This window comes from Rhinatrema bivittatum, chromosome 4 (assembly GCF_901001135.1).
Source record: "Rhinatrema bivittatum chromosome 4, aRhiBiv1.1, whole genome shotgun sequence".
Taxonomy (NCBI): Eukaryota; Metazoa; Chordata; class Amphibia; order Gymnophiona; family Rhinatrematidae; genus Rhinatrema; species Rhinatrema bivittatum.
Window position 1 is genome coordinate 373549102 of NC_042618.1, and position 27696 is coordinate 373576797.

The 27696-nt window shown below is 40.2% G+C and overlaps 1 protein-coding gene across 1 annotated transcript in view; it reads right to left on the bottom strand.

Annotated features, from left to right (window-relative positions):
• Positions 1-4486: 4486 nt before the first annotated feature.
• The window catches only part of FGD3 (FYVE, RhoGEF and PH domain containing 3), a 281833-nt gene continuing 258623 nt past the window's right edge, over positions 4487-27696 (bottom strand). Inside the window, exons 18-19 of the mRNA XM_029600868.1 lie at positions 20058-20198; positions 4487-8316 (exon numbers count right to left, since the gene is read on the bottom strand). Coding sequence (XP_029456728.1) covers positions 8092-8316; positions 20058-20198 — 366 coding nt within the window. The 3' untranslated portion in view covers positions 4487-8091. The remainder of the gene's footprint in view (positions 8317-20057; positions 20199-27696) is intronic.

Below are 27696 nucleotides of genomic sequence, written 5' to 3' on the forward strand. Positions count from 1 at the left end.
GACAGCAGAAGCCTCGAGCCCGGGTCGCTGTAGGCTGCTACTAAGATCCGGGCAGAAAAATAAAGGACAATAAGGTAACAGGAAGGAGGGTAAGGAGGGAAGATGGGGAGTCCCTGGAAATGATACATTTTTTGATCATTTGACAGGGTATGGAAACGGGGGAGGGGTGAGACTGAGACCAACCATAGCATGTAGTTTTAACAAAAGGAAGGGCTTTTGTTTTTTGGGGAGGGGGTGCTGCAGGCTTGGCCCACCAGGACCAAAGATTGGATCTTGGGTGGGGGATATTAGGGCCAGAAGGACTTCAGTCTTTGTTTATTTATTCAAGTCTTGCTACTCCTCTTAACTGGCTATGTACTGTTTTAATATAGCTGGTTAAGACCAAAGTTATTCGGGAACATGTTTCTGGACAACTATAGACCTGTTCTCGAGCACGTCTACATTTAGGCACATATCTTATCCGGCTAACTCCTATCATTGGAGATAGCTGGTTAAGTTATTCATCTAATTCTGCCCTCCTCGGAACCCCCAACATGCTCCTTTCTTATTCGGCTAATGTTTAGCCAGATAACTCTGTATCCAGCTATCTCTTAGCCAGATAAGAAAGGGAAATATCAAAAACTAGCTATGAAAAACAGATAACTCAAGTTCTCTGTCTAAATGGCTTTGATATTGACCAAAATATATTTAATATCTATGTAGGTGCCCACCTGGGCAGCAGTGATCATCGGACAGTATGGTTTCATATGGCAACAACAGAGAGAAGACACAAAGCTCAAAGTCTTGAATTTAAAAAATATGGATTTTGGTAAAATGGGGTCATACCTTGAGGAATAGCCACAAGACTGGGAAAAGATGGGTGAACTGGAACAGCGAGCCAAATTAAAAGGAGTATAATAAAGGCAACACATCTTTATGTAAGAAAAATAAATATAAGGAAAAGAAAAAGGAAACCAATCTGGTTCAACAAAAAGATGACTGAAAAAAATATACAGGGAAAAATGTCTGGTGAACCTTAAAGAGATGAGGAAATAAATCAGGAGAGCAAAAGCTCAAGTGGAAGAAAGGATCACCAAAGAGGCAAAGCAAGGTGACAAAACCTTTTGTCAGATATATCAGAGAGAAAAAAAGATGTCCAGTGGTAACATTGTAAGCTTGATAGGAGACAAGGAGCAACATGTGGGGAAGGATAAGGAAATAGTGGAAATATTCAACAAATACTTCAGTTAGTGTTCACTAAAGAAGTTCATGAAGAAGGACCTTTGCTGACTGGTAAGAGTACAGAGAACTGTGGGGTAGATACCACCCCATCTACAGAGTGGAACTAGCAAAATTGAAAATGGACAAGTTCTTTGGGCCGGATGAGATACATCATAAGATACCAAGGGGTTGATGTAATAAGACCCGCGCTGATTATTCTGCGTGGATTCTTTTGGCACGCACGGCAAAAACCAAAGGCAGTGTGGGATAGGGGTGTGCATTCGTTTTGAACTTAAATGGAAAACGCAACTTTTTTTTTTTTTTTAACTTAAAAAAATGATGAGGCGTAAACGATCGGATTTCCAACTTATTCAACATAGCTATGTTGAATATGTTGGAAACCGCGATTGTTGATCTAAATAAAAATTTAAACCCCTCACCCTCCTTAATCCCCCCCCCCAAGACTTACCAAAACTCCCCAAGCTGGCCAAAAGTTCCGTGAGGGTCCGGGAGCGGACGCGTGGGGAATCACGTGACGTCCGCGTCACGCGATTCGTCACGTGATTCCCCTCGGGTTCGCTCCTGGACCCCTCGTTGGGCCCAAAAGGCACTTTTGGCCAGCTTGGGGGGGTCAGGAGGCCCCTCCAAGCTGGCCAAAAGTGCCTTTTGGGCCCAACGAGGGGTCCAGGAGCGAACCCGAGGGGAATCACGTGACGCCGCGTCACGCCGACGTGACGCCGACGTCACGTGCTCCTTGCAAAGGAGTTCAGGAATGGCGTCCTGACCCCGCTGGACCACCAGGGAGTTTTGGTAAGTTTTGGGAGGGGGGGCGGGATTAAGGCGGGTGAGGGGTTTAAATTTTTATTTGCACATATGGACATAGACTCAACTTATGGAATTCTCCATATGTCCATATTGACCGCAAATGGGACCCCCTTTCGACTTATGGACTTATGAACTTAAACCTTTGGTCTGCACATCCCTAGTGTGGGATGTAATAACGGCTACATATGCTAATTAGATTTTTCTCATTTTATCAAAGTTTCCCTTTTGAAAGTTTAGTGCTAGAGCTATGGATTTACTTACTGTCCCCCTTCCAGTCATTAATTCAAATTTGATTATATTATGATCACTATATAATTAGTGGTTCAGAGAAAGGCAACCAAAATGGTGTGCGGTCTACTTCCGAAAGTCTTATGGGATGAGACTGGAGGACCTAAATATGTATACCCTGGATGAGAGGTGAGACATGACATAAATTAAGTACATTAAAGGAATAAATGATGCACATAAATCAAACCTTCTCCAAAGATAAGGAGGCTTTAGAACTAGGGGTCATTATGTGAAACTCCTTGAAAGTAGACTCAAGAACAATTTCAGGAAATACTTCTTCATGGAAAGCATGGTGGATGCATGGAATGCCCTTCTGGAAAAGGTGATGAAGACAAGAATGGTAATGGAATTCAAACGGGCATGGGTTAAACAGAAGCTAATGGATGAAAGATACAAATGAAGAAAGGAGGTAACCTTTGTTAACTTTAGGTGTAACAGTTTTTAATGGGAATAACCTGCACAGAGTGGCAGTTACTACTCAACAGAAAGCATGGGAGATGATACTCAGAGAGCAGCAGCTACTACTTTAAACAATTTGTTGAGCAGACTGGATGGTCCTTTGGGTCTTTACCCGCCTTCAGATATAATGTAACTATGATAACAGATCTAGGGCAAAAGAGCAACATCCATCCCACAACAGTCTTATACCATGGATGCAACCAACAGATATTTGCCTCAGGCTTTAAAAACAGAGGTTATCAGTTTGTACTACAGCCAAGCATAGCTACTGCAAATGACTTGGCTATAGGAGGAAAGGGAATGGCAAGTTCAACTGAAAAACTCCAGAGGTGATAAATTAAAGCCCACATTCCCTTAATCTCTGAATTTTCTACCGCCTTTTCCCTTCTCATCATTAGTTAGTTAGGGAGAGAGGGTGCAGGTAGAAATGTTCTGATTAAATTGAGTGAAAACCCAAGGAGGTAGAGGAAGACTAGACAGGTCCAAAAAAGTGGCAAACAAGTTTGTTTTTTGAAAGCTACAGCTCAATGCAGGAAGACCTTGTGAGTCTGGAAAATTAGGCATCTAATTGGCAGATGAAATTTAATGTGGATAAATGCAAGGTGATGCATATAGGGAAAAATAACCCATGCTATAGTTACACAATGTTAGGTTCCATATTAGGTGCTACCACTCAAGAAAGAGATCTAGGCATCATAGTGGATAATACATTGAAATAGTCGGTTCAGTGTGCTGCGGCAGTCAAAAAAGCAAACAGAATGTTAGGAATTATTAGAAAGGGAATGGTGAATAAAACGGAAAATGTCATAATGCCTCTGTATCGCTCCATGGTGAGACCACACCTTGAATACTGTGTACAATTCTGGTCACCGTATCTCAAAAAAGATATAGTTGTGATGGAGAAGGTACAGAGAAGAGAGACCAAAATGATAAGGGGAATGGAACAGCTCCCCTATGAGGAAAGACTAAAGAGGTTAGGACTTTTCAGCTTGGAGAAGAGACGGCTGAGGGGGGATATGATAGAGGTGTTTAAAATCATGAGAGGTCTAGAATGGGTAGATGTGAATCGGTTATTTAGTCTTTCAGATAATAGAAAGACTAGGGGGCACTCCATGAAGGAGTGGCACATTTAAAACTAATCAGAGAAAGATCTTCTTCACGCAACGCACAATTAAACTCTAGAATTTGTTGCCAGAGGACGTGGTTAGTTCAGTTAGTATAGCTGTGTTTAAAAAAAGGATTGGATAAGTTCTTGGAGAAGTCCATTACCTGCTATTAATTAAGTTGATTTAGAAAATAGCCACTGCCATTAGCAATGGTAACATGGAATAGACTTAGTTTTTGGGTACTTGCCAGGTTCTTATGGCCTGGATTGGCCACTGTTGGAAACAGGATGCTGGACTTGATGGACCCTTGGTCTGACCCAGTATGGCATGTTCTTATGCCCATACAATTCAGTTGCTTATAGCTTTGCTTTTGCAAATAGGTAAAAAAAGTCAAATTTCTTACACAATTATTTATGAAACAGTTGTACTCTTTACACATGCTTAACACTAGATATTTATCCAGTTATTATAATCAAGAATTTTGCACAATTGAGACCATTTTGAGAGGACTGGTAAAAAAAAAAAAAAAAGACAGAAATGTGGAACCACACTAAGATCATCTGCTGGCTCAGTGGGGGAGTAGCTGCTGTATGATACTCAGACCATGCTAGAATCTTTGTTGATTTTACTGTGAATAATGAATAAAGCTGGGACAATTTTACTTATTTAAATTGTGTTCATGACCATTTTTATAAACATATTTGCATTTATATAACCCACACTTTTGAATGTTGCAAGACAAAAGACATCACAGGATGTGGAAACGCAGCATGAGGGTTAACCACATTTTATATTCCTTCTCCTTAAAGCACAGTGTATTGCTTGGGCGTACATGCGATCACGTCTTGCACTTGTGTTACTTGCTAGTTAAGGCTTCAGCAACAAAACTCTGAAGGAAGGACTGGGTAAATTCTAACTGCTTCTGAGTGCGACTTAAGATAGTTCATTAGTCGCTGGGACTTTTAATGGCCACAAATTTCACTTTGGTTTTGAGAGAATGAATAAAATATGAACAGGGCCAAGATTTGAGGTTCAGTGATGTGCGTTTCATGCCTTATCTTTTCAAAGCTAAAACACATTTAAATATCACTTTTGAAATGCACTGCTGCCTAACTAGTGCATAAGCCTAGCTATCTAATTCCCTTCAGAAGTTTTCTTATGATAAAAATGACAACACACGCTATGACCTATGCAGCCCAAAATTACTGATTTGTTTTTAAGCCGCACATTTATAAGGAAAAAATGTTAGACTTAAATGCTAAACCCAGAATTCAATTAAACATATTAGATGGTATCCCATAGCAGGTAGGGTACAACCTATATTTTAAAAAAACATTTTTTTTTCTTTTTCAGGTAATGCTATAAACCTCCAGCTGTGGATGCATTTTATCATACACCAATAAATATGATCTATTTTCTTATAAGAATGAAATGGCTAGCTGCAAGTACTAGTTCCTGCTTTAGTAGGTATGATGCTGCTGAAAATGAATGACCATAAACGAGCATTCAACTCTAAGTGTTTAATGTAATCAAGATGAGGATCTGATCAACTTGTTTGTAGCTTTGTGTGAGCATTTTCTTGGAGGGATGTTGCAATTTACATCTGAAACCTACAAATTAGGCTTTTTCTTTTGTTATTATTTAAGGTGCAGGTATTGCTACAGATTTATTTATATTTCTGCATCCATTTTCAAGCAGAAAGGTTTTGCTCTTTGCTCTTGAATTTTAAGAAATTGGAATAAAAAGGTATTTTTAATGATCTGCTCTGGTCTTGTTTGAATTTCCTGCCTGAGCAGCTGCATTGGGTTCAGCTTGTTTTTGGTTTTCTGTATTAAAAAAAGCTGCCACCTTTAGGCTGCAAGGCAATGTCAGGAAATATTTTTTTCCACAGAAAGGGTGGTTGAAGCATGGAACGCCCTCCCAGAGTGGGTGGTGGAAACTAAAACAGTAACAGACTTTAAAAAGGTCATGAGATAAGCACAGAGGACCCTTAGTTGCAAAGTGAAGCGACAGCAAAAGCACGCCCTGGTGGCATGTGTTTAAAGGGGCCTGCTTGAATGATACAACCAGTTTGGGGATTGCCAGAATGAATGGCACAGTGGGTAACATGAAAGGTTAGAAAAGCTAGCGGAAACGTAGGCAACCAGCAGCTGGGTCTGTCTGACAGGCTGGAAACAAAGAACTAACTAGCAGAAGTGTCTGTTTGGCAGGCTACAAATACAGTAATAAATACGAGTCTTAGTGGAAATGCAGGCGGCTCACCTAGCTGGTTCTGTATGGCAGGCTACGCAGGGGACCGAAAAGGGTGGATGTTCGGGCAACAGCCACGCAAGGATTGGCAGCTATTTAGATTATTATAAAATAAACCTTTGTGGTTAATCAAGTGGAATTAAGGGTCAACAAACAAGCTGTAAGTGAAAATAGCCACTGCTATTACTAGCATCAGTAACATGGAATAGACTTATTTTTTGGGTACTTGCCAGGTTCTTGTGGCCTGGATTGGCCTCTGTTGGAAACAGGATGCTGGGCTTGATGGACCCTTGGTCTGACCCAGTATGGCAACTTCTTATGTTCTTACCATTTTACTGGACTAACAATGTATTTGTGATGAGCTTTTGAGATTTATTCTCTCCATCAGGTCGGTGAAGAAATGGAAGGGAAAGGGCTGAGTGTGAACTAAGGTGGGGAGCCTTATGTTCATTTGCTCATACAGTGGAGTACAAATAAGGAAGATGACAAAAACTATGTTGGATAAGCAGTGACATCTTAAAAGTGGTCACACACTGCAGCTAGTAGCTGGGATATATCCTTGGCAATGTGGGCAGGGTTAATTGGGCAGACCGGATGGGTCGATTGGTCTTTTTCTGACATCTACTATGTTAATATATTATTGTGAAGCTCCCAATCAAAACCTCTTTTGAGTAAGTTGTTAAGGTTCTGCATTTCGATGCATGAATAATAATCATGTAGAAAAAGTATAGAAGGCTTAAAATCAAGGTTTAAAACAAGGGTTGGTTTTTTTTTTTTTTTTTTTAGAAAGCACAATAATGTGACAGTTTATTAGAATCTTTGAGATTGGCACTAGAGGTGCCTGCTTCCAATTAACACAAAAGCATTAATCTACTAGGGTTTCTTTTTCTCTGTCAAGAAGCTTGCAATAGAGTTGGAAAATTGAGCTTAAGGGTTTGTGGATAAACACTTATGTATATCATGGATAAAAAAAAACCCAAACAGAAGAAACACATTACAGATCTGTATAAATGGCTGCAGTCTTTTTCTGCTAATTCATTCACACAATTTTCAAATGTTTTGAAATATATATGTAACACTATTTACAAATTATAAATAAATCATAGGATCCTTAAAAGTTAACCAAGTTAAAAAAACCAAAAACAAACAGACATCGCCCTTGCCCTCCAAAACAAGGAGCATAAAAATGTTCTAGTCTTTCAGTGGGGAAGGTTAGATGATGTATAAAATACTTCTTTTTACAGTTGAATAGATTGATGACATTTATTGAGAAAGTGCTTGTTTTTGTTAAAAAAAAAAAAAAGTTAATATAAAAGGCAATCTCTAAAACAATCAAAATGAATTAGGCTTGTGAATTTTTCCACAAGCTGTTTTTTTTTTCCCCGAAAGCATTTTTCTCAGTAAAGTTTAACCTCAAAACAGCAGAGACCTAACACACTTAATTTAGGAAAGTGAATTACATCATTTGAACCGCACAAAAACCATTCTTTACCAGAAAGGAAAGACAATGAAGTGGTCATTGGTGGCCAGCCACAAGATTTAACAACTTAACTTAAAAGGTAACATTTTATGTAACTAGTCACATTATTATCTATACATCCTGCAATGAACAGCAACTGAAAAAGAACTGTTAGAATATGCATTTACAAAACAAGAGACAGAGAAACAGTTTTGATGTAATGTCCGCTTAAATTAATGCTTCGCTCATACAATACTTTTGTCCAAGCATGAACACTGCCACGAACCACAGCTACCTCCGACTTTCATAGGACGAATGCTGGATAACCAGTACTATACGTGATCAAGGAACAATAACGAGGGAAACCATAATGACAACTGTACGCAGACACGAGGGTAAACAGTGCCACCCAGGCTCAATGTGCCATGACAACCAGGTCCGAGTGTTTATCGACAATGGATGAACTTGACAGCTTGAAGCGACCTTTGCAGTAGCTTTCTATTTTTAAGGGTTTTCGACCCCCTCGGCTGCATCTCCAGTAATCCCCTTGGCTGCTTTGGTGAGAATTTCTTTCCATTTCATTTGTAGCTCTTCATCCTCTGCACTAAAGTATACGGTTTGCTGGGATTGACAAAGCTTGAAAACGTGCTTGGTTTCAAACTTCTCATTGGCACTTGGTAAACTCACTTCATAACCAGGCAGGGGTATGGTCCGTGGCATGCGTCCATCCTAAAAACAAAACCAAACCAAATAAATATTGTATCTGACCAAGGAGCCAGCAGGAATAAAAACAACACACAATATAGTCAGTGATGGCAGATAAAGAATAATTGGCCCAGACAGTCTGACTAATTGTCCTCTTCACTGGTTTTCTACCAGTTTGGGTAGATAAGCATTTATTTCCCATTCTTAAACCAACACCAGCTCTCCAAATGTCTTCTCAACTCATTTACCCTCCATTGCCTCAGGTATAAAACTTAAGATTGTAAGCCCTCTGGGGATAGAGAAATACCCACAGTACCTGAATGTAAACTGATGTGATAGCTCAGATCGGATGTCGGTATATAAAAATAATAAATAAATAAAAATAAATACATACATTTCCTATGACTGTTCTAAGCACGTTTAAATTCCATCTCAGAGCTAGCATCTCCCACTTCTGCTGGTAGGCTATTCTAGGCCTTGGCCTCTTCTTTTTTTGGTCCTTACACGATCCATACTTAATCCAACACCCAGGCCCCCTTGCAATATCTTACCACCATAAAAATATAGAAAGTTTCAGCAGAAAAGGACCATTTGGTCATTCCAAAAGTCTTCCTATTTGCACCTGTTTGCTGTGTGGTCAACAGATCTTACTTGATCTCTGGTCATTTCTTTCCCTTCAAGTTCTGTAACAATCCATAGTCATCAAAACTAGAGAGAATGTGTTGTCTGAAACATTAGGCCACCTTATGCTCGTTGATGTATCCATGGCCTCTCCATGCAGATTACCTCAGTGTTCTTGGAAATCTGATGAAGCTGTATTGCGCCTCTTTCTGCCATTAGCTTGTAATTCAACCTTTTTTTAATCCTATAAAGGATCATATATTTGAACCAGTACCCAATCTCTCTCTCTCATTTCTCCTACCTGTTGCCACACCTCCCTTCCTGCTACATACCTTTCTTTATCACCGCAATCAGTATCTGTCCCAAGCATGTTTAAACCTCTGCTAGTAGGTTATTCCAGGTATCTAGCACCCTCTCTGTAAAGTGTTTTCTCTAAACCTCATTTTAGACCTATAGATACACAAAATAGAAGGTGACATTTTCCATTCAAAATTCAAGGACAAGAGGTTTTGATATGAACTTGCAGGGAGGAAGATTCAAAGGAAACATGAAAAAAATACTTCTTTTATTGACAGAGTAGTAGATGTCTGGATTTGTCTACTGGCAAAGATAGTGCCAATCAAAACCATGACAGAATTTAAACATGATTGAAAAAGAGAGACTGCAGTATATGTGTCTATGCCAATAGTTCCTCCTATTTCACTTGTTGTATAGAAACTACCATAAATGATGATTGCCAGCTTGAAGCTCTAACTCTCATATAAGGAATAGTTTTTCAAAATGGATAGAAGAGAAATACAGCTAATGCCTTAAAGCAGTGATTGTAACCATATGGCAAATGTGCTCAGTGTTTTACTCATGATTATGGCTATGATTTTGTCACAGATGTTCCCAATGCAATAATTTTAGCAAATGTCTGAGACGTGTCAAAAATTTTCCAGAGAAAAGCATTAAGCCATGAACACGCTAATTTCTTTTACCCTAGGTGGTGAAAGTATGCATGCCTTTCGCATAACTGCACAGCCAATAAAGTGCATGTTACCAAGTAGTCAACTCGACTGGTGCTTGTGTGTCAGGTGAAGAAATGGCCATAGCATGTACCAGCAAAGTGGTGAACACAATGGGGCTAGCCAGAGAATTTCCCAGAACACTTCATGAGCATGATGGATTAATGTTCTGTACAGCACATAATGCTGCTGATTACAAATGAAAAGCAAGCCGTGACATACATCAAAAGTTATTTGCATAACTGTAAGGTATACGGCCTAGAACTGGACAAAATTGAAAATACAACAAACTACGAGCAAGCTGTTTACAGTAAAGGCCGAAGAAGAGCAGATACATCCTATGACAGAAGTTCACTGATTCACAGAGGATTTCTGCACTGTTAACATTTCACTGCATGTCCCGAACTACCCTGTTTTGAATGGCTATCTGAAAAGCTTTCTAAAACCACAGAGTTACCTTTCCAACATTATCCACTCAAAACATGGCAAAGCATTTTGAGAGATGGGTAAATGACCTGAAAGAACTGCTGAGTCAATGTTTAGGACTGGCTAGCTGACAAGATTACTGATATGAAGTGCATCACATGCAGAATATCTTGGCAGTACTCTGTCTATCTCTACAAAACATATTACACTGAGGAGGAGAAGACTGCATGGAATAGAAGCGTTTTTGGAGACTGTGAGCTTTAAACCAGTGGTAGAAATAATGCAGTAATATGAATTCCTTTAAAGAAAAATAACCACCTTTATCACTGACAAACACTGCATGTAAGAATAAAACCTGGTAATGAAGGGGTGGCCCAGTGGCAAGTGCTGTACACTGCCATGCAAAGGACCTGGGTTCAATTCCTAAGTCAAATCGTCTGCTTCTCAGTGGGGGAGGCAGTATTCACTGCCAAGGTAGAATGGGTATCCAAGTCATCATGCGATGGCAGTAACTAGTGGCTAGATTTAGGACACATAATTTCAGGGTTCCCGCAGGAGCCCTGTTGTGAATGAAGGTTATGAAGATCCCAGCCCCATTTCCAACTGAGCTGGCAGGAAGAGGAAACTGCCAGGTCCCCATCCTCTCAAAAACAAACCATAAAACAAAAAAAGCTAGGAATGAAATCCAAAACAGCTTTTTCTGAATGAAATGCATGTAACATACGCTGCACATCTTCTTAAAAAGTGGGTGACACCTGGAGAAAGAAAGTTTGCTTACCGTAAACAATGTTTTCTGTAGATGGCAAAATGAATTAGCTGTTACACGTGTGTGACATCATCCAGCGGCACCAAACGGACCTCTCTCTCAGGCCGATACAGAAAAATGCGCGGGAGAGCCGGCAAGCACCAGCTCTCCCGGCACTCTCCTAGGCACGCGATTCAGGAGGGTGGCCTATGCAAATTAGGGCTCGCGGTAAAAAGAGGCGCTAGGGACACTAGAGCGTCCCTAGCGCCTCTTTTTTGACAGAAGCGGCGGCTTTCAGTGAGTTTGACAGCTGATGCTCAATTTTGACGGCGTCGGATCTTAAACCCGCTGACAGCCACGGGTTTGGAAAACGGACGCCGGCATAATGAGCGTTCGTCTTCCGACCCGCGGGCCGATTTTTAATTTTTTTTTTTTTTAAATCTTTGATTTTGTTATTTTGGGGGCTTCTGACTTAATATCGCTATGATATTAAGTCGGAGGGTATACAGAAAAGCAGTTTTTTCTGCTTTTCTGTACACTTCCCTGGCAGAAATTAACGCCAGCCTTTGGGCAGGCATTAATTTTTTTAAAGTAAAATGTGCGGCTTTGCTGCACATTTTGCTTTCTGGATTGCGCGGGAATAACTAATAGGGCCATCAACATGCATTTGCATATTGTGGGCGCTATTAGTTTCGGGGGGGTTGGGTGCTCGTTTTCGACGCGCTATTACCCCTTACTGAATAAGAAGTAAAGCTAGTGTGTCGAAAACGCGTGGCCAAACCCGGGCTAACAGTGCGCTCCAGTACTGTATCGACCCGCCGTCTGTTAGTAGAGCTTATGCTCTACTGAGCATTTGCAGGAATTACTGTTGGGTGTAGCCTCGTGAGCCCCCTCCCCCCCTTTCAGTCGATTTAAAAGCTAATTCTAGCTAGGTAGTCGACTCTCCAGGGAAATGAAAGGGTACTTAGTGTGGCTAATTCATCTTATCTACAAAAAACGCTGTTTACCGCCTGAAAACTTGCTTTTTCCTTGTTGATAAGCAGGGCTGAATTGCCATTATATGTGGGGAGTTCCAAGTATTTACTGAAAAACACAATATGGACCCCACCATGGACAGTGGCTTATTGGTGCACAGGCTATGCAGAACTGCTTGTCTGCATTCACTGTCACTTCTTGAGAAAATCTTCAGACGATTATTTATTTAATTTATTTAAAAGAATTTATATGCCGCAAAATTAGACAGGATCTGTCTGGCTAAGCGGTTTACATAGAAAACATACATAATAAAATACACAATTAAAACAAGGCAATGTACATCAATAAAAACAATACATCCAGAAAAACAAATAAGAAACTTATAAAAACTACTTTTAAAAGGACTAAAAGTAAAAAGCCGTTTGCTGTATTGATGGTAATGTTTTCAATGAACTTAAAAAGTTGTTATATAATGTTATATGTGGCGGCAAAGAGATAAGTTCTTAAAGCCTTTTTAAATTCTTTCGTATTTGCCATTAAGCTGGCTCTTCAAAAAGGCATTCCCAGACTAGACCCCGGAGTTCCGCAACTTCCCCAGCACCCATGCTCTCCTCCCGCCTAGCTCCTCTCCAACTCGCTCCTAATCCCTCTGCTGCCACTTGTGGCGTTAATCTTACCGCTAAGTTATGTTAAAACTGTTTATTGCTATGTTATGTTAAAACTGTTCACCTTCAAGTCTTGCCGCTGACCATCCTTGTTATCTCTCCTCTGTCCCATTCCTCTATGCCTGTTCCTGCATAGATCTTCTTTTTGCTCTCGTTATCTATACTCCCACCCCCTGTTTAATATATTTTCCACCTTCAGTTAGATGTGAACCGGTATGATGTAACCACTAATACCGGTATAGAAAAGCGGTAAAATAAATAAATAAATAAAATTAAGCAAGTTTCTTCTGGGATGGCATTTCAGAGGATTGGTCCGGCGACAGAAAAAGTGCGATTACGTGTAAGATCCAGATGTGCAAGTTTTACTGAGGGTACCTCTAGCATACATTTATCCATTGATTGTAATTGTCTTTTTGGTTTGTAAATTCTAAGAAGCGAACAGAGCCATGTTGAGTTTGTGTTGTGTAAAAGGTTGTGTATAATATTAAGAATTTTGTATGTAATACGGTAGGATATAGGTAACCAATGTAAAACTTGTCAAAACCGGGATAATATGTTCTCTGAGTGGTATGTTATACAGCACACAAGCAGTAGCATTTTGAACCAGTTGTAATGGGTGTAAAGTAGATTTCGGCAGGCCAAGATACAGAGCATTACAGTAGTCCAGACTAGTTAAAATAAGAGATTGTGTCACTGTGCGAAAATCTGAAGGTGGTAAAAATGGTTTAGTTTTCTTAGCATATGGAGCTTAAAAAATGATTTTTTTTTTTACAACTGCTGATATGTTGTTTGTCATAGACAATCTAGCATCTATGATAATTCCAAGATAATGGGCCACAAAGGTATACACGGATGACCAAATTGCAGCTCTGCCGATGTCTTTGAGAGGAAGTTTTTGCAGATGACCCACTTATACAGCCATGGCTCTAAATTGATGAGCCTTTATGGTAACTGTAATTTGTAAGCCTGCTAGGCCATAGCAGTGTGCAATACAGAACACTATCCAACTGAACAACGCCGGGTGAATTTTAAAAGGCCAGCACACGCCAAAGCTGGGAGATACGCGCAGAAGTCAGGCCTGAGAGCACCGCGTGGATTTTAAAAGGCACCCGCATACGTGTGCATCTCCTGGCATGCACACAAAACTTTTTTGCCGAAAAAGGGGTGGGGCGTGGGCATTCCAGGATTTATGAATGAAACTAGTGCATAAATACTTATGTGCACAAGCATGCCCCAGGGTCCCCTACCGTGTCACTTTACTTCTGATATGGATGGTATGCAAGTCCTAAAGCAAAATATAACTAGGCTAGTCAGTGGGGTTTTAAGGGTCGGGACTAACAGGGTACAAGGGAGGCTAATTAACTAGGGGGGTAGGAAGTCCTATCCTTTACCTGGGCGAACTGGGAATTAACTGGGAAAACTGGTAATTACGCCGACGAGTGTATCTACTAAAATCACCCCACTTACATAGTAGAGGCAGCATTTGTACACATGCGCGCTTCCATATAAAATTGTGCACACAGCCTATTTTATACCATGCACGCACATATGCACATACGATATAACATGGCCATGTCCTTTGGCGCGAGCTGGTATATTGCACATATGCAGGTGCGTGGCTGTTTCAGAGTTACCGTTCAAATGTTTAGCCACTGCTACACTTTGTCTGTTTGGATAGTAGGAGATGAATAACTGCGAAGCCTGATGAGGCCGCGTTCTTCTCTTGTAGTAAGCTAGGGCCCTTTTACAGTCTATAATATGAAAGGTTTTTCACCTTTATGTGCATGTGGCCTCAGGAAAAACGTAGGCAACACAATGGCTTGATTAATATGAGAAACAGATATTACCTTTGGTAGAAACTTTGGGTAGGTGCAGAGCACCATTCTATTGTGGAAGATTTATGTATAAGGTGGAGTTTGCTGACTTTTCTTGCTGAGGTTACTGCTTCCAGGAATATTACTTTCCACATTAGAAACCTAACAGAAGGTGACACCAATGGTTCATATGGCAGCTTCATTAGTTGTTGAAAAAAAAAGTGATGCACTGTCTCACACATGATAACCAAGTAAAAATCAAGAGACAGAAGACCAACAAGCAAATAAAGGCATTCTTAAACCTCCAAAACTGGTGCAAGAAAGGTGTTTGGTGCTAGGGATGTAAATCGGGTGCCCGATCGTTCCAGCTTTCGGGTTCGTCTGACCGCGGGAAAATCTCGTTTTCCCGCGGATCCCCATTTTTTTTTTTTTTTAGTGAAAAATCATTTTTCGGGTTAGTGCGCGCTAACAAAAATAGCAAAAAGTAACAAAAAATAACAAAAATAAATGTTTTTTTGTTAGCGCGCACTAACCCGAAAAACAATTTTTATGAAAATTCAGGGGGAAAAGTGATCGTTTCTTTTTTTACCCGATATATTAACGAATTTAGAAATATCGTACGATATTTCAATTCATTAGAAAAACGATTCACATCCCTATTTGGTGCATGTATCCAACATCCAGCCAGATCTTCACTTTCTGTAGTCATTGGGAGACATTGTGGTCTGGGTGAGAGCACAGAGTTTCAGACAAGTTACTCTTTAAATTTGTCCCCTGAATCAGGGAACAACAAAACGTCAGCCAATGGGGCTTTTTTCATTTGTGTGCATGGACATGAGGTTTTGGGTGCAATGTTTTGAATGCTATTAAAAAAAAAATAAAAAAAAAGTGTTCACTTAAGATTACTTTTGGTGTTTAATGAAATGACATTCTAAGACTGCTTTAAGGTGAATGATAGATAAAACCGGGTATTGGATACATGCAGACACCATTTGGCTTCACCTTCCTTACACTAATTTTTGGAGGTTTATGAGTACTTTTATTTCAAGGCTTGTCTGCTTCATTAGTTGTGCCAGGACCATGTTTAGATCCCAGGAAACAGGTGGAGGTTTAGTATACCATAAGCCTTTCATGAACTTGGAAACTGAAGGATGAACTAAGATGTACTCTTACTGGTGAGGTGCTGAGACCTGAATCAGACAGAATGAGTAAATAGTTGAGTAACTCATTGGGTTCACATGTGAATGGATAGACACCAGCTAGAGAACCTTCTCCATTTAAAACCATAGGCTCTGATTGTTGATTTTCTGGCACATCTTGAGTTCTGCAAATTCTGAACTGGAGGCTGATTGGATGTGAGTGGTATTAGAGAACAAACGGGATTTGAAGTCTACAGGCGTCTTCTCAGATCCATTAGTTTTATTACAGCAAAGCCTATAATAATTGTTGGGGGTTAGAGATATTATATCCCCTTCTTCCTCTGTCAAAATTCTGTGTAGGCAAGCATACAGCTGTGTAGGAAACACTGCAGCACAATGCATCAATAATGAAGCCACCTGCTCTGAAGGAAAAGGTGTTGATGACCAATGCATTTTCCAGTTTGCTGCTTCGAGGAATTATGCATTGATGGCACCATAGGCATATGCACTGATAGCACCAGGGCCTTGTGTGTTGATAGTGCCAATGCATGTGACACTTGGTACTTTTTGCACACTGGTTGCTTTGGCAACTCCACAAAGTAGAGCTTCTCAGATGCAGTTGAGGACCCAGCCTCTTCTGCCACCAGAAGCAATATTCCCAGTGAGGGAGACAAGGCTGTACTCTCGTAGGAGGACCAACTGCAACTTCTCGGAGACTTAAAAAGTTCCTCCATTTTCCAGGCCCTCAATCTTTGGATTTGCAGAGATATCCGCCTACAGTTGTAACAGTTAGTCTGGTCATGATCCAGCCCCAGACAACAGTAGCAGAGTTCATGTCCATCTGTGATTGACATTTTCATTCCACATACACAGTTCCTTAATCCACTAACTGTGGCCCTTCTCTTTCAAGATATTCTGAAGAAAAACATTTTTGGAAAATGTTAACACTGAAAAGTTCTATTCAGGAGCTGCTGAGGCTGTGAGGCAATTTTAAAGATAAAAGTATGAACATTTTTATAGAAAAAACTGAGATAGAGGTACATATCCATGCTGATACTCAGATAATAAAGACTGAGGGGGCTCACGAGGCAATGCCTGAATTTCCCACACATGCTCAATACTCTACCAGCTAAGATAGGGGTTAATTTAGTGCTGCTAGACGATTTCACCCACATGTAATGGGCTAATTCAACTCTACTCATTGACGAAGATTAAATACTGTAAAAAGTGCATTTACCACCTGCTCTGCCCCATAAAGCACAGCTCTGTTAATTATTCCAGGAGAAAAGGAAAGGTGCCTGCAGTTCCATTATCACTGGTAATCACACGATGGAATAGCTGATTTGAAGATCTCCATTTTCAGATCTCCAGGACTATATGAATTTCTTTTGAGGATAAGTGAGAACAAAGCTGCAGTTCATGGGTTGAATATGGGGTGAATGTTATGTAAAACCAACAGAAATCAAAGCAGATGCAGCGGCAACAGAAGTGTTTGCAGCAAGAAACATGACAATTCTCATTGCTTATGAAAGTTGAGAAGTTCCATTGCACAGGGTGGCAAATGCTTTGGCCAATCACTCGGTAGCACCACTGACAAATTGTTAGCTAAGAGAGCCCTTCAAGAAAGGAGCATTCAAACTTTAGCTCACTGCAAATTGTTTAAAAGCCTCTAGGTTGCTTGATCTCAATTAAACCGAACCATCTGACCTTGAATTGCTATATGTGTTTGAGCCTATTTCCATGTTTAAAGACATTGTGTTGGCAAAAATGGAGGGTTTCTTTTGTTTACCTACAGCAGTACAGTCACAGAAATGACGTGATGTTGTGGAATTTTGGTGTAACCTGAAAGATTGCTTTAAGTGTTTGGCTATAATTGTTCTGAGATGTTCATCAGTGCCTGTGAACAGTGTAGACCGAGAGAGATCTTTTTCCTATTACAAAGGGGTATTGAGACATGACAAAAGTTCAGTCAAAACTAGCAACCTGGTGATGCACAACATGTTTCAAAACCATGCCAAGCTGTAAAATGGAAGCAAGCAACAATTTTGCACTATTACAATCTCGATAAAGTTTTGTAAGACAGGTTTTTTTTTATAACAAGATATATTCAGACATAGACATGTATTCCAAAGTAAAAGCTTGGTGGTTTCACACTATAATAATCCTAGAAGAATGTTTTGGGAGAGATTTATTTTCTATCAAAGATATATTGAGAGCTATGTCTGGCCTGGCATGCTGTAATGTGAATGGGTTTGTTTTACATTTCAGGGTTATTTTCCATTTGTTTTCAGTTTGTTTAATATTTATCTCAGTTCAGTTCATTTGCCAAACTGAAATTTTTAAACACCACAAGCAAAAAACAAAACAAAACTGAAATGGTACCTCTTGCTACCTCCACAGCTGTTGCTGGGGCCTTCTCAGGCCTGCATGACCACCTAGTCCCCTCCCTTGGCCAAAAAGTATTACAGATAAAGATAGTAGGGCCTGGATCTACCCAGCTGTGCTGAACCCAGCCCAGCTGAGGCTTCCTCAGGCCTTTTGGACCCCCTTACCACCAAATAAAGAGGTCAGGGATCTCCCTTGCCCCCATTTACCCCTTCTGTTAGGGACCTTTCTCCAGGTAAAAGTAAGGGGCAGGAGCATCTTCAAGCACTCCCACCCCTGTTGTACTATTTAAAATTGGCACCAGGCCCTAAGATTAGCACCAAAGTGACATCACTTTGGCACTTGACTCAGGGTTGGCTGGTGCCATTTTTGCATATGGCCATACAAAAATATGGATCCTGCCATTTTTATGTAGCTGTAATAGTTTTTGGTGGGAATGGTGAGAATAGGTATTTATTGGGGTTATTTTGCTCTTCACAAACAGTGTATTTGCTAATAAGATGCACTAATTGCTGAAACAAAATAAATGAAAATTTTGTGGTTTTGTTAGTCTTGCCCATTCGTTTTGGGTAAAACAAATGAAAACAAAAATGGCATGTTTTAGTTCAGATTACCCATTCATTAAAATACAAATGCATATCTCTAATATGTATGATAAGTAATAGTTAAATATTAAACTTGAAGGTCCCATGCAAATTAGAAGTTTCAATAAATATTTTGTGTATTTTTCTGCAATTTATTGCTAATTGCCCACATTTCCTCCATAATTGCTAGCGAAAATTGCTGTGACAAAATCTTCATCATATTCATGGCTAATTGAAGTGGTTCAACTCCCAATTGGAAATGTATGCCATCCAACAGTGCAACCACCAGCTTGGGCACAAAATGTTAAAAAAAAAAAAAAAAGTAAGGCAGCAAAAACTTGAAGGACTATTTAAAAAATAAATATCATAGGAACTAAAAACTGGGAACATTACAAATAGTGAAAAAGATATTCATCAATGTATGAATGTCTCTTTTTCATGCCTTTAATTTATTGTTTTTGAAGTCTTTTTGATAGAGCATTTTTGGGATACACCCAGTTTTAGCTCCATTGAAAATGTCTGACATTTTTGCTTTTGTGCCATGCAAAGTAACAATATATTAGTTGCTACCAAGAAAGTGTTTCTTTCATACTTATCATATGTGAATATAGTCTATTTATGGGAGCAATTTTCAAACAGCCTATGTAGTTGCAAACTATACAAACAGTTTTTATGCATGTACTTTATACAAATTTTCAAAGAGAAACCTTCTCCATGGTTTCTCTTTGAAAATTAGCAAGCGCAAAGTATGTGCATTGAAAGCTTCCACATATATTTGAAAATTGAACTATTTCCTGTCCCCAAACTAAACACTGTCATAGGAATTTCTCTTTTTCCTGTAGCTAAAGTATGTGTGCTATGTAACCAATATATGCACTGATGATTATCTGGCATCATTTGAGGAGGGCAATTTTCAATTAAGCCAGTTTACCCAGGTAAATACCTTAGAAAATTCCCCTCTAGAAATCTCATCTCTCTTGTGAAAAAACAAAAACAAAACTTCTGTTAATCACAAAAGGTTTAATATTAAAACAGTGCTGCCTAATTATTATCAATGTTTTAGGTATTTTAAGCAGTTCCAAGGATATTTGTTACAGAAACAACCTTATCTACATATTGAGAAGAGTATATGAGTTCTTCAGTACTTTTTCTTAATATGGGGCCTATTCACTAAACATTTTCTCCCATTTTGTGTCTAAGGGGGAAAATGCCTAGTAAGCTGGACCAGATATATGCTATTTGTTTTTTATGTAATCTTGAAGATTATTTACCAACTCATAAGCCTCCATGAGAAAGCAGGAAACCTGAAGTCTTGGAAGCTGTGTGTTTATTTCGCCTATCATAGATTTACTATACGTGTGCTTCTACTTCTGAAAGATACCCCCAAGCAAATGCCGCTTTTACCTGACTACATCCTTGAAGATACAGCACAAGGGGCTCATTCCTAGGAATAGTCACCCACACTTTGTGCCAAGTCTTCCCCTTGTCAAGGTATAGAAGGTTGCTGCTAAAAAGGCTGTTTTCAGGTGCTAAAGAGTTTTGTTGCTGTAAGAAAGAAAAACAGAGCATATTACTGCCACATAATTTCAACAGATTTTTTTTGTAACAATTTAGTTGTGCAGACTTGAAGGGTTTAAATATCAAGTGGTTACAATTTGCATACTAGAATATTTATTACAGAAGCTACTGTATCATAGTATTCAGAGGATGTAATGTTTAGATTTTAGCGACTCAGTGTAATGTTAGAATAGCAATTACAATGACACAATTTGTTTCTTGCTCAGTAAAACTGGGTTTCAAGAAGCATGAAGAATCAGATGTGTAAAACATTATACTAATTCTCTAGTCCCACCTGTTGTCTATGTACAAAATCCAGTATTAAATTTATTATCCCCTCTTGCGGATATAAATTCCAGCCTGGACTCTGGTCATCTTCCTTTCTCTCTCAAGTCTGCTTTTGTTAAGCCTTTGTTAAAGATGCATTCTCTTGACCCAAATCTTCTCTCTCCAAGGTTATTGAGAAGGTTTTTCAATCTCAGCTTTGCAGTTTTTTTTTAGAAAACACATTTGCTCTGTATCCCAAACAATCCGGTTACCAGAAAGGCCACAGCACAGAGACCGTGCTTACTGCTTTAATCAATGACATCAGCCTTCATCTCAATAAAGGGAAGCTAGTGCTCTTAGTATGCTTAGACATGAGCTCTGTCTGACAGTGTTGACCATCAGCTCTTACTTAATCGCCTTTTCAACACAGGAATCCACTACTCTGGTTTAAGCCTTTTCTTGACACATGTTCTTAGTCTGTTTCATTGAATGCCACACAATCTGCCTCTATTCTTCTCAACTGTGGTACACCTCAGGGTTCCATCCTTTCCCCTATTTCATTCAATTTATATTTATTCCCACTTGCCACTTTAATTCAAAGTAAAGGGTTTTTCCAGCTGATAACATTCAGAATATTGCAGGTTTTGATCTTGATTCTTCTTTCACCTTGAGTAGTTTTAACAGTTGTTTTACCGAAATAGCCGACTGGCTTAAACTTTCTAAACTTAAAGTTTACCTTAGTAAATCTGAAGTACAGAAACATTTCCAAACTCTAGCGAAAAATGTTAGAGGCATGGCAAAGACTATGGCCTTTTCAGAAGTATTACTTGTTCACGGAAAGGGAAAGGAGAGATCATGCCATATAGATAACTTCAATGCCTGGCTCAAAACCTGGGGTAAGGAATGTGGATTTGGATACTTTGGAGGCTGGGGCTGCGAAGGGAGGCAATAAAAGATTATATGATAACGATGGCCTGCATTTGTCAATTCTTCAACCTCCACAGCAAAATAGGAAACCTCCAGATTTCGTGGTTTTTGTGCGGTTGCCTTCTGTGGTCCAGCCCTTTATTTTGACTGGCCACTTAGATGGCTTCCGTGTTTTATTCTTAAGTTTTATTAATAAACCATTGATTTTTTGATAATTTTCTTCATTTTTGTTTGTATTGCTCAGTTTCTATGTGAGAATTTGTGCATTAATTCCCCGATGTGCGGTGCGATCCCTCTTTATTTGTACTTTTGCAAATGCACTTATCTTTGAGTTGTCCAATTACCGCCGCTGTTGTTATGGGACCGCCTCCGCTTGCCCGACACTGGCCATATTTCGGCAGTGGTCTGCCTGCTTCAGGGGCCACGGGAAGGGATTTCTAATTGCGGAACCTCCGTCAAGTGTCATTTGTCAATGGCAGAAAAAAGGATGCTAAGTGAAAAATTCAGATCATACCTTATCAGACATTTAAACTAAAGAATGGGGATGGAAGGAGGTGGTCAGGGAACTTGGCATGTCACTTCCAAGCGAAACAGGAAGAGGGAAGAGAAAGTAAAAAAATCAATCCGTTCAAAAATGTAGAAAAGCTGACTAGAAAGAGCAGCTGTAAAGCTATGACTACAAATGCTCATAGTCTGGGTACCAAATCACAGACTTGCAGGCCCTAAGGACTTGGACATTGTTGCGGTTACTGAGACATGGTTCACTGTTTCTCAAGATTGGGATACGGCCATCCTAGGCTATAACTTGCTAAGAAAGGACAGAGAGGACAGAAATGGGAGAGGAGTAGCTCTTTATGTCAAAAACAATATCCAAGCAACTGAATTGCAAGGGATGTGGGGTAGAGAAGAAGCATTGTGGACCATCCTAAAAAAAGAAGATAGTATTTCCATTTTTACCGGTATGTTCTACAGGCCACTGACTCAAACAGAAGAACTGGATAGAAAACACACAGAAGACATGAAGAAGGGTGAAGTGTTGTCGTTGGAGATTTTAATCTGCCAGATGTGGATTGGAGTATCTCTTCTGTGAAACCTACAAGAAGAGATAGTGGATGTCCTTCAAGGGGTTCTGCTCAATCAAATGGTAATGGAACCCACAAGAGAGTGTGTGATACTCAATCTAGTGCTTTCTAATGGTGATAATGTCCCTAATGTTCAGGTAGGAGCTCACCTGAGGCACCAGTGATCAGACAGTATGGTTCGATTTTGCCAAAAAGATACAGAGAAGACACACAAAGACCCATGTTTTGAATTTCAAAAATACAGACTGTGTCTAAATGGGGGCCATAGCTAAAGGAAGAACTGACAGACTGGGAGAAAATGGGTGAGGTGGAACAACGGTGAGCCAAGTTAAAAGGCGCTATTACAAAGGCAACAACTCTATATATTAGAAAAAGAAACAAAAGAAAGAGGAAAAAGAAACCGATCTTGTTCTCTAAGGAAGTGGCTGAAAAAATAAAGGCAAAAAGAACAGATTGAAAGAAGTATAAAGGATCCCAAAAAAGGAACATAGTTTTAACAAATATTCTTCCCTGAGAGAGACAAAATGAATTAAGGAAAGCAAAATGTCAAGCAGAAGCAAGGATGGCCAAAGAGGTAAAGCAAGGAGACAAACATTTTTCAGATATATCACAGAAATATAGAAATGATAGCAGAAAAGAACCAACTGGTCCATCCAGTCTGCCCAGTAATCATGTACCGTTATAGGTTATCCCATGCTTGTTTCCCAGACCATAAAAGTCAGAGTTCTCATTGGTTGCTATTTGAAACTTGTTCCCCATTACCGCCCCTATGCTTACCAGTTTCCCACACTAGCCCTTGATTGTTGTTGAAACCAATTCTCTGTTATGCCTTGCTGTTTAAGCAGAGAGCAATGTTTGAGTTGCATCACAGTAACAGTCTTGTTGTTTAAGGGTAGTAACCGCTGCATCAGCATGTTACCCCCATATTTGTTTCCCCAGACTGTAAAAGTCATCGGCTGCCACTAATCAAAATGGCGCCGATGGCCCTTTGCCATTACCATGTGACAGGGTATCCGTGCCATTGGCCGGCCCCTGTCACATGGTAGGAGTAATGGATGGCCGGCGCCATCTTTAAAAATGGCGCGGGCCATCCAGTGCTTCTACCATGTGACAGGGGCCGGCCAATGGCATGGATACCCTGTCACATGGTAAGGGCAAAGGGCCATCGGCGCCATTTTAATTAGTGGCAGCTGATGGCCCGAGAGCGGGAGATCGCTCCCAGGACCCCCACTGGACCACCAGGTACTTTTAAAAAGTTTTTTTGAGGGGGGTTGGGAGGGTGGGGGAAGTTAAAGGATGTGTTTTAAAGGGTAAGGGTGGATTTTTTTGTTTATTGGCTCGGGTGCAGCCGATAAAAAAAAAAAAAGATCGGACCGCACGAAACAAAATTTCACGATAGTCCCTGAACCCGGAACCGATTCTGGTTCCGATTCACATCTGTACTGAACACAGTACTCCAGGTGAGGCCTCACCAAGGACCTGTGAAAGGGCATCCAATCTCCATTTTCTTACTGGTTACTCCTCTTTCTATGCAGCCCAGCATTCTTTTGGCTTTAGCTATCGCCTTGTCACACTGCATTGCCAGAAACTATCACACCAAGATCCTGCTCTTGGGTCATGCACATCAGCCTTAAACTCCCCCCCCCCCCCCCACACACACACAAATCTCATGCATCTGGGATTACTGTGTCCAGGATGCATGAGACTGCACTTCTTGGCATTGGATCCCAGCTGCCAAATTTTCGACCACTCTTCAAGCCTTCGTAAATCCCTCGTAAATCCTTCCGGCATATCCACTCTGTTGCAGATCTTGGTATCATCCGCAAATAGATAAACTTTACCTTCTATCCCTTCCACAATGTTGCTCACAAAGATATTGAACAGAGCAGGTCCCAATACCGATCCCTGTGGCACTCCACTTAACATGGCTCTTTCTTCAGAGTAGGTTCCATTTACCATTACACGCTGTCTCCTATCAGTCAACCAGTTTGTAATCCACTCCACCACCTTGGCGCTCACTCCCAAGCTTCTCATTTTGTTCACAAGCCTCCTATGTGGAATGGTATCAAAAGCTTTGCTGAAATCCAAATAGATGACACTGAGTGCTCTTCCTCGATCCAATTCTCTAGTCACCCAATCAAAAAAAATCAATTAATCAGATTTGTCTGATAGGACCTTCCTCTGGTGAATCCATGCTTCCTCTAGTCCACCAACTTTCCAGATTGTAGATAGTTCAGTATCCTTTCTTTCAGCAGCGTCTCATTCATTTTCCCACTACTAAAGTGAGGCTAACCAGCTTGTTTCTAGCCTCCTCTCTCTGCTAGCACTCTTATGAAGCCCGACCATCACCGATCTTCTCCAATCTCGTGACACCACTCCTGTTTCCAGGGACCTACCGAACAGGTCCTTTAGCGGACCCCGCCAGGACATCTGAGTTCTTGTAGTATCCTGGGATGTACCTCATTCAGCCTCATTGACTTGTCCACATTCAATTTTCCTAGCTTTTCCCATACATACTCTTCCGTAAAGAGAGTTGTGTGTAGTCCATTCCCTTCTAGGGTCTTGTCAACCAGAAATGGTCCTTCTCCATGGTCTTCTTTAGTGAACACAGAATTGAATAATTTGTTTAGTATTTCTGCCATTTTCTTGTCTGTCTTGGCACATTGCTCTTAGTCACCCTTCAATTTCACTATACCACTTCGGGCTTTCCTTCTTTCTCTGATATATCTGAAAAATGTTTTGTCACCTCACTTTACCTCTTTGGCAATCCTTTTTTCTGCCTGACTTTTTGCTTTCTTTCTTTGTCTCCCTCAGTTTCACCAGATATTCTTCCCTGTGTTCCTCTTTTTTTGATCCTTTATATTTCCTGAATGCTGATGTTTTGCCTTTATTTTTGCAGCTACCTCCTTTGAGAACCAAATTACTTTCTTTTTCCTTGAATTTTTGCTTACTTTAACATATAGATTTGTTGCCTTTTTAATAGCTCCTTTTAATTTAGCCCACTGTTTCACCTCGCTCACTTTCTTCCAGACTTCTAGTTCTTTCTCCAGGTACATCCCCATTTTGTCCAAGTCCATATATTTGAAATTCAAAACTCAGGTCTTCTTGTGATTTATTGGTATCTTATTCGCAATATCAAACCATACTGTCTGATGATCACTTGTACTCAGGTGGGTACCTGTCCGGACATTATAGACATTATTCCCATTTGTGAGCACTAGGTCCAGGATTACATGATCCCTTATGCGTTCCAATACCATTACCATTTGTTTGAGCATAGCTACTTGGAGGGCATCCAGGATCTCTCTACTTCTCATAGATTTCGCAGAAGGAATACTCCAGTCCACATCCAGCACATTAAAGTCTCCAACAAGCAATACTTCTCCCTTCTTTCCCATTTTTTCGATGTCTTCAATCAGATCTCTGACAAGTTCTTCTGTCTGAATTGGAGGCCTATAGACCACACCAATGTAAATGGAAGCGTCACATTCTTTTTTTTTTAGGCTAGCCCATAATGCTTCTTCTCTACCCCATGTCCTTTGCATTTCAATTGCTTGGATATTGCTTCTGCCCTTCCTTATTAAGTTAAAGCCAGGAAAGGCTATATCCTAGTCATGTGACTCTCTAAACCATATTTCTGTAACATCAACAATGTCCAGATCCACTTCCACCATTAGAGCCTGCAGGTCTGGGATTTAATTGCCCAGAATATGAGTATTTGTACTCATAGCTTTCTAGCTTCTCTCCTTTAGGTAAATGCTCTTTTTAGACTTCTTTTGTGCCTTATTCAGCTGACTTTTGTTATCCTCTTCACCCATTTCTTTGAGATTTGGGGGTGACATCCTGATTTCCTTCTGCCACCCTCATCCTCTAGTTTAATTGACCTGGCATAGGATCTGAATTTATCACTTAGGATCTTTTTTCCTGCCACAGACAGATGTAAGCCATCTTTAACACAGAGCCTTTTACTGTTCCATACATGGCCCCAGCCCCCAATATATCCAAAACCTTACTCCTTTCACCAAGTTTTGAGCCATGCATTGAAGTTATCTATATGGCTTAGCATCTCTTTCCCCTTTCCATGAACAGGTAACACTTCAGAAAAGGCAATAGTCTTTGCTATGTGACTAATCTGGTTTGCTGGAGTTTGGAAATCTCTCTGTACCACTTGGATGCTGTTTCTAGCAAGGTCGTTTGTTTCCAGATGGATGATAATATCAACTTAAGAATCCTTACTTTATCCGATTGCATTGACTATCTGAATAGCATTTCCACTGGCCGATGATCCTGGAAGGCTTTTAACTATAGTGTTCCCCTCGAAAAGAGTTTCCAAATTAGTGCCTCTAACGATTGAGTCACCCAGCTCAATGAGCTTTTTCTTATGGTTATTGATTGCATCATGTAATTTCTGTGTGCATTGGGTTTCTTCTTTCTTTTCAGATACCACTTCAATCTCCATTGCTAGAGCTTTTTCATTATCTAATACAGAGAAGGCATTTGTGTACTTATGTCACTTGAGAGAGAGTCTGTCTTCACATGACAGGTCTTACTTTACCAGAGCCTACTATAATCCATTTGTTCTGTGTTTCCTGTACGCTCTGTGTAGGTGGTGTGGGGGGAGGGAGGGTGGATGTGGGCTGCACAGTTGTGAACAATGGGTGTCTTTGGGTCACAGGTCTTATCATAACTGAGCCCACTGTAAACCACTTTTTTCTGGGCTTTTGAATTTTCTGTTGTAATGGGAAAACGATTCCAGAATACTGTAAATTGTCTGAGGATTTCTTGGTGGTTGCTGATACTTTTTTTTTTTTTTTTATTGCAGCTAATTCAGCTTTACGGTGAGCCAACTCCTTTTTCATGGAAGATAGTTCTGAACAAATGGGGCAAGCCCTAAGTTTCCAGATGATTTGCCTCAAGATAAAGGCTCCACAATTGTTACATTGGATAGTCCTCATTTTGTTCAACTGATTTGATGGAGAACACCCACGGAATTACCAAATTACCAATTATGTATCCCAGGCAGACTATATTAGAAGAACAAACCCTGGAGTGGGTGGACAGAGGGGTAGGGTGAGAGGGAATCAAACAGTTGACACCTTTCCCTGCTGTGCTCAGGACTATCTGTCTGCTATTGAGTTGGAACAGCCCCGCCCCTAAGACAAGCTGGCTACTGCTAGGTGAGGGGTGTGGTTTTTTTTTAAAAAATATTT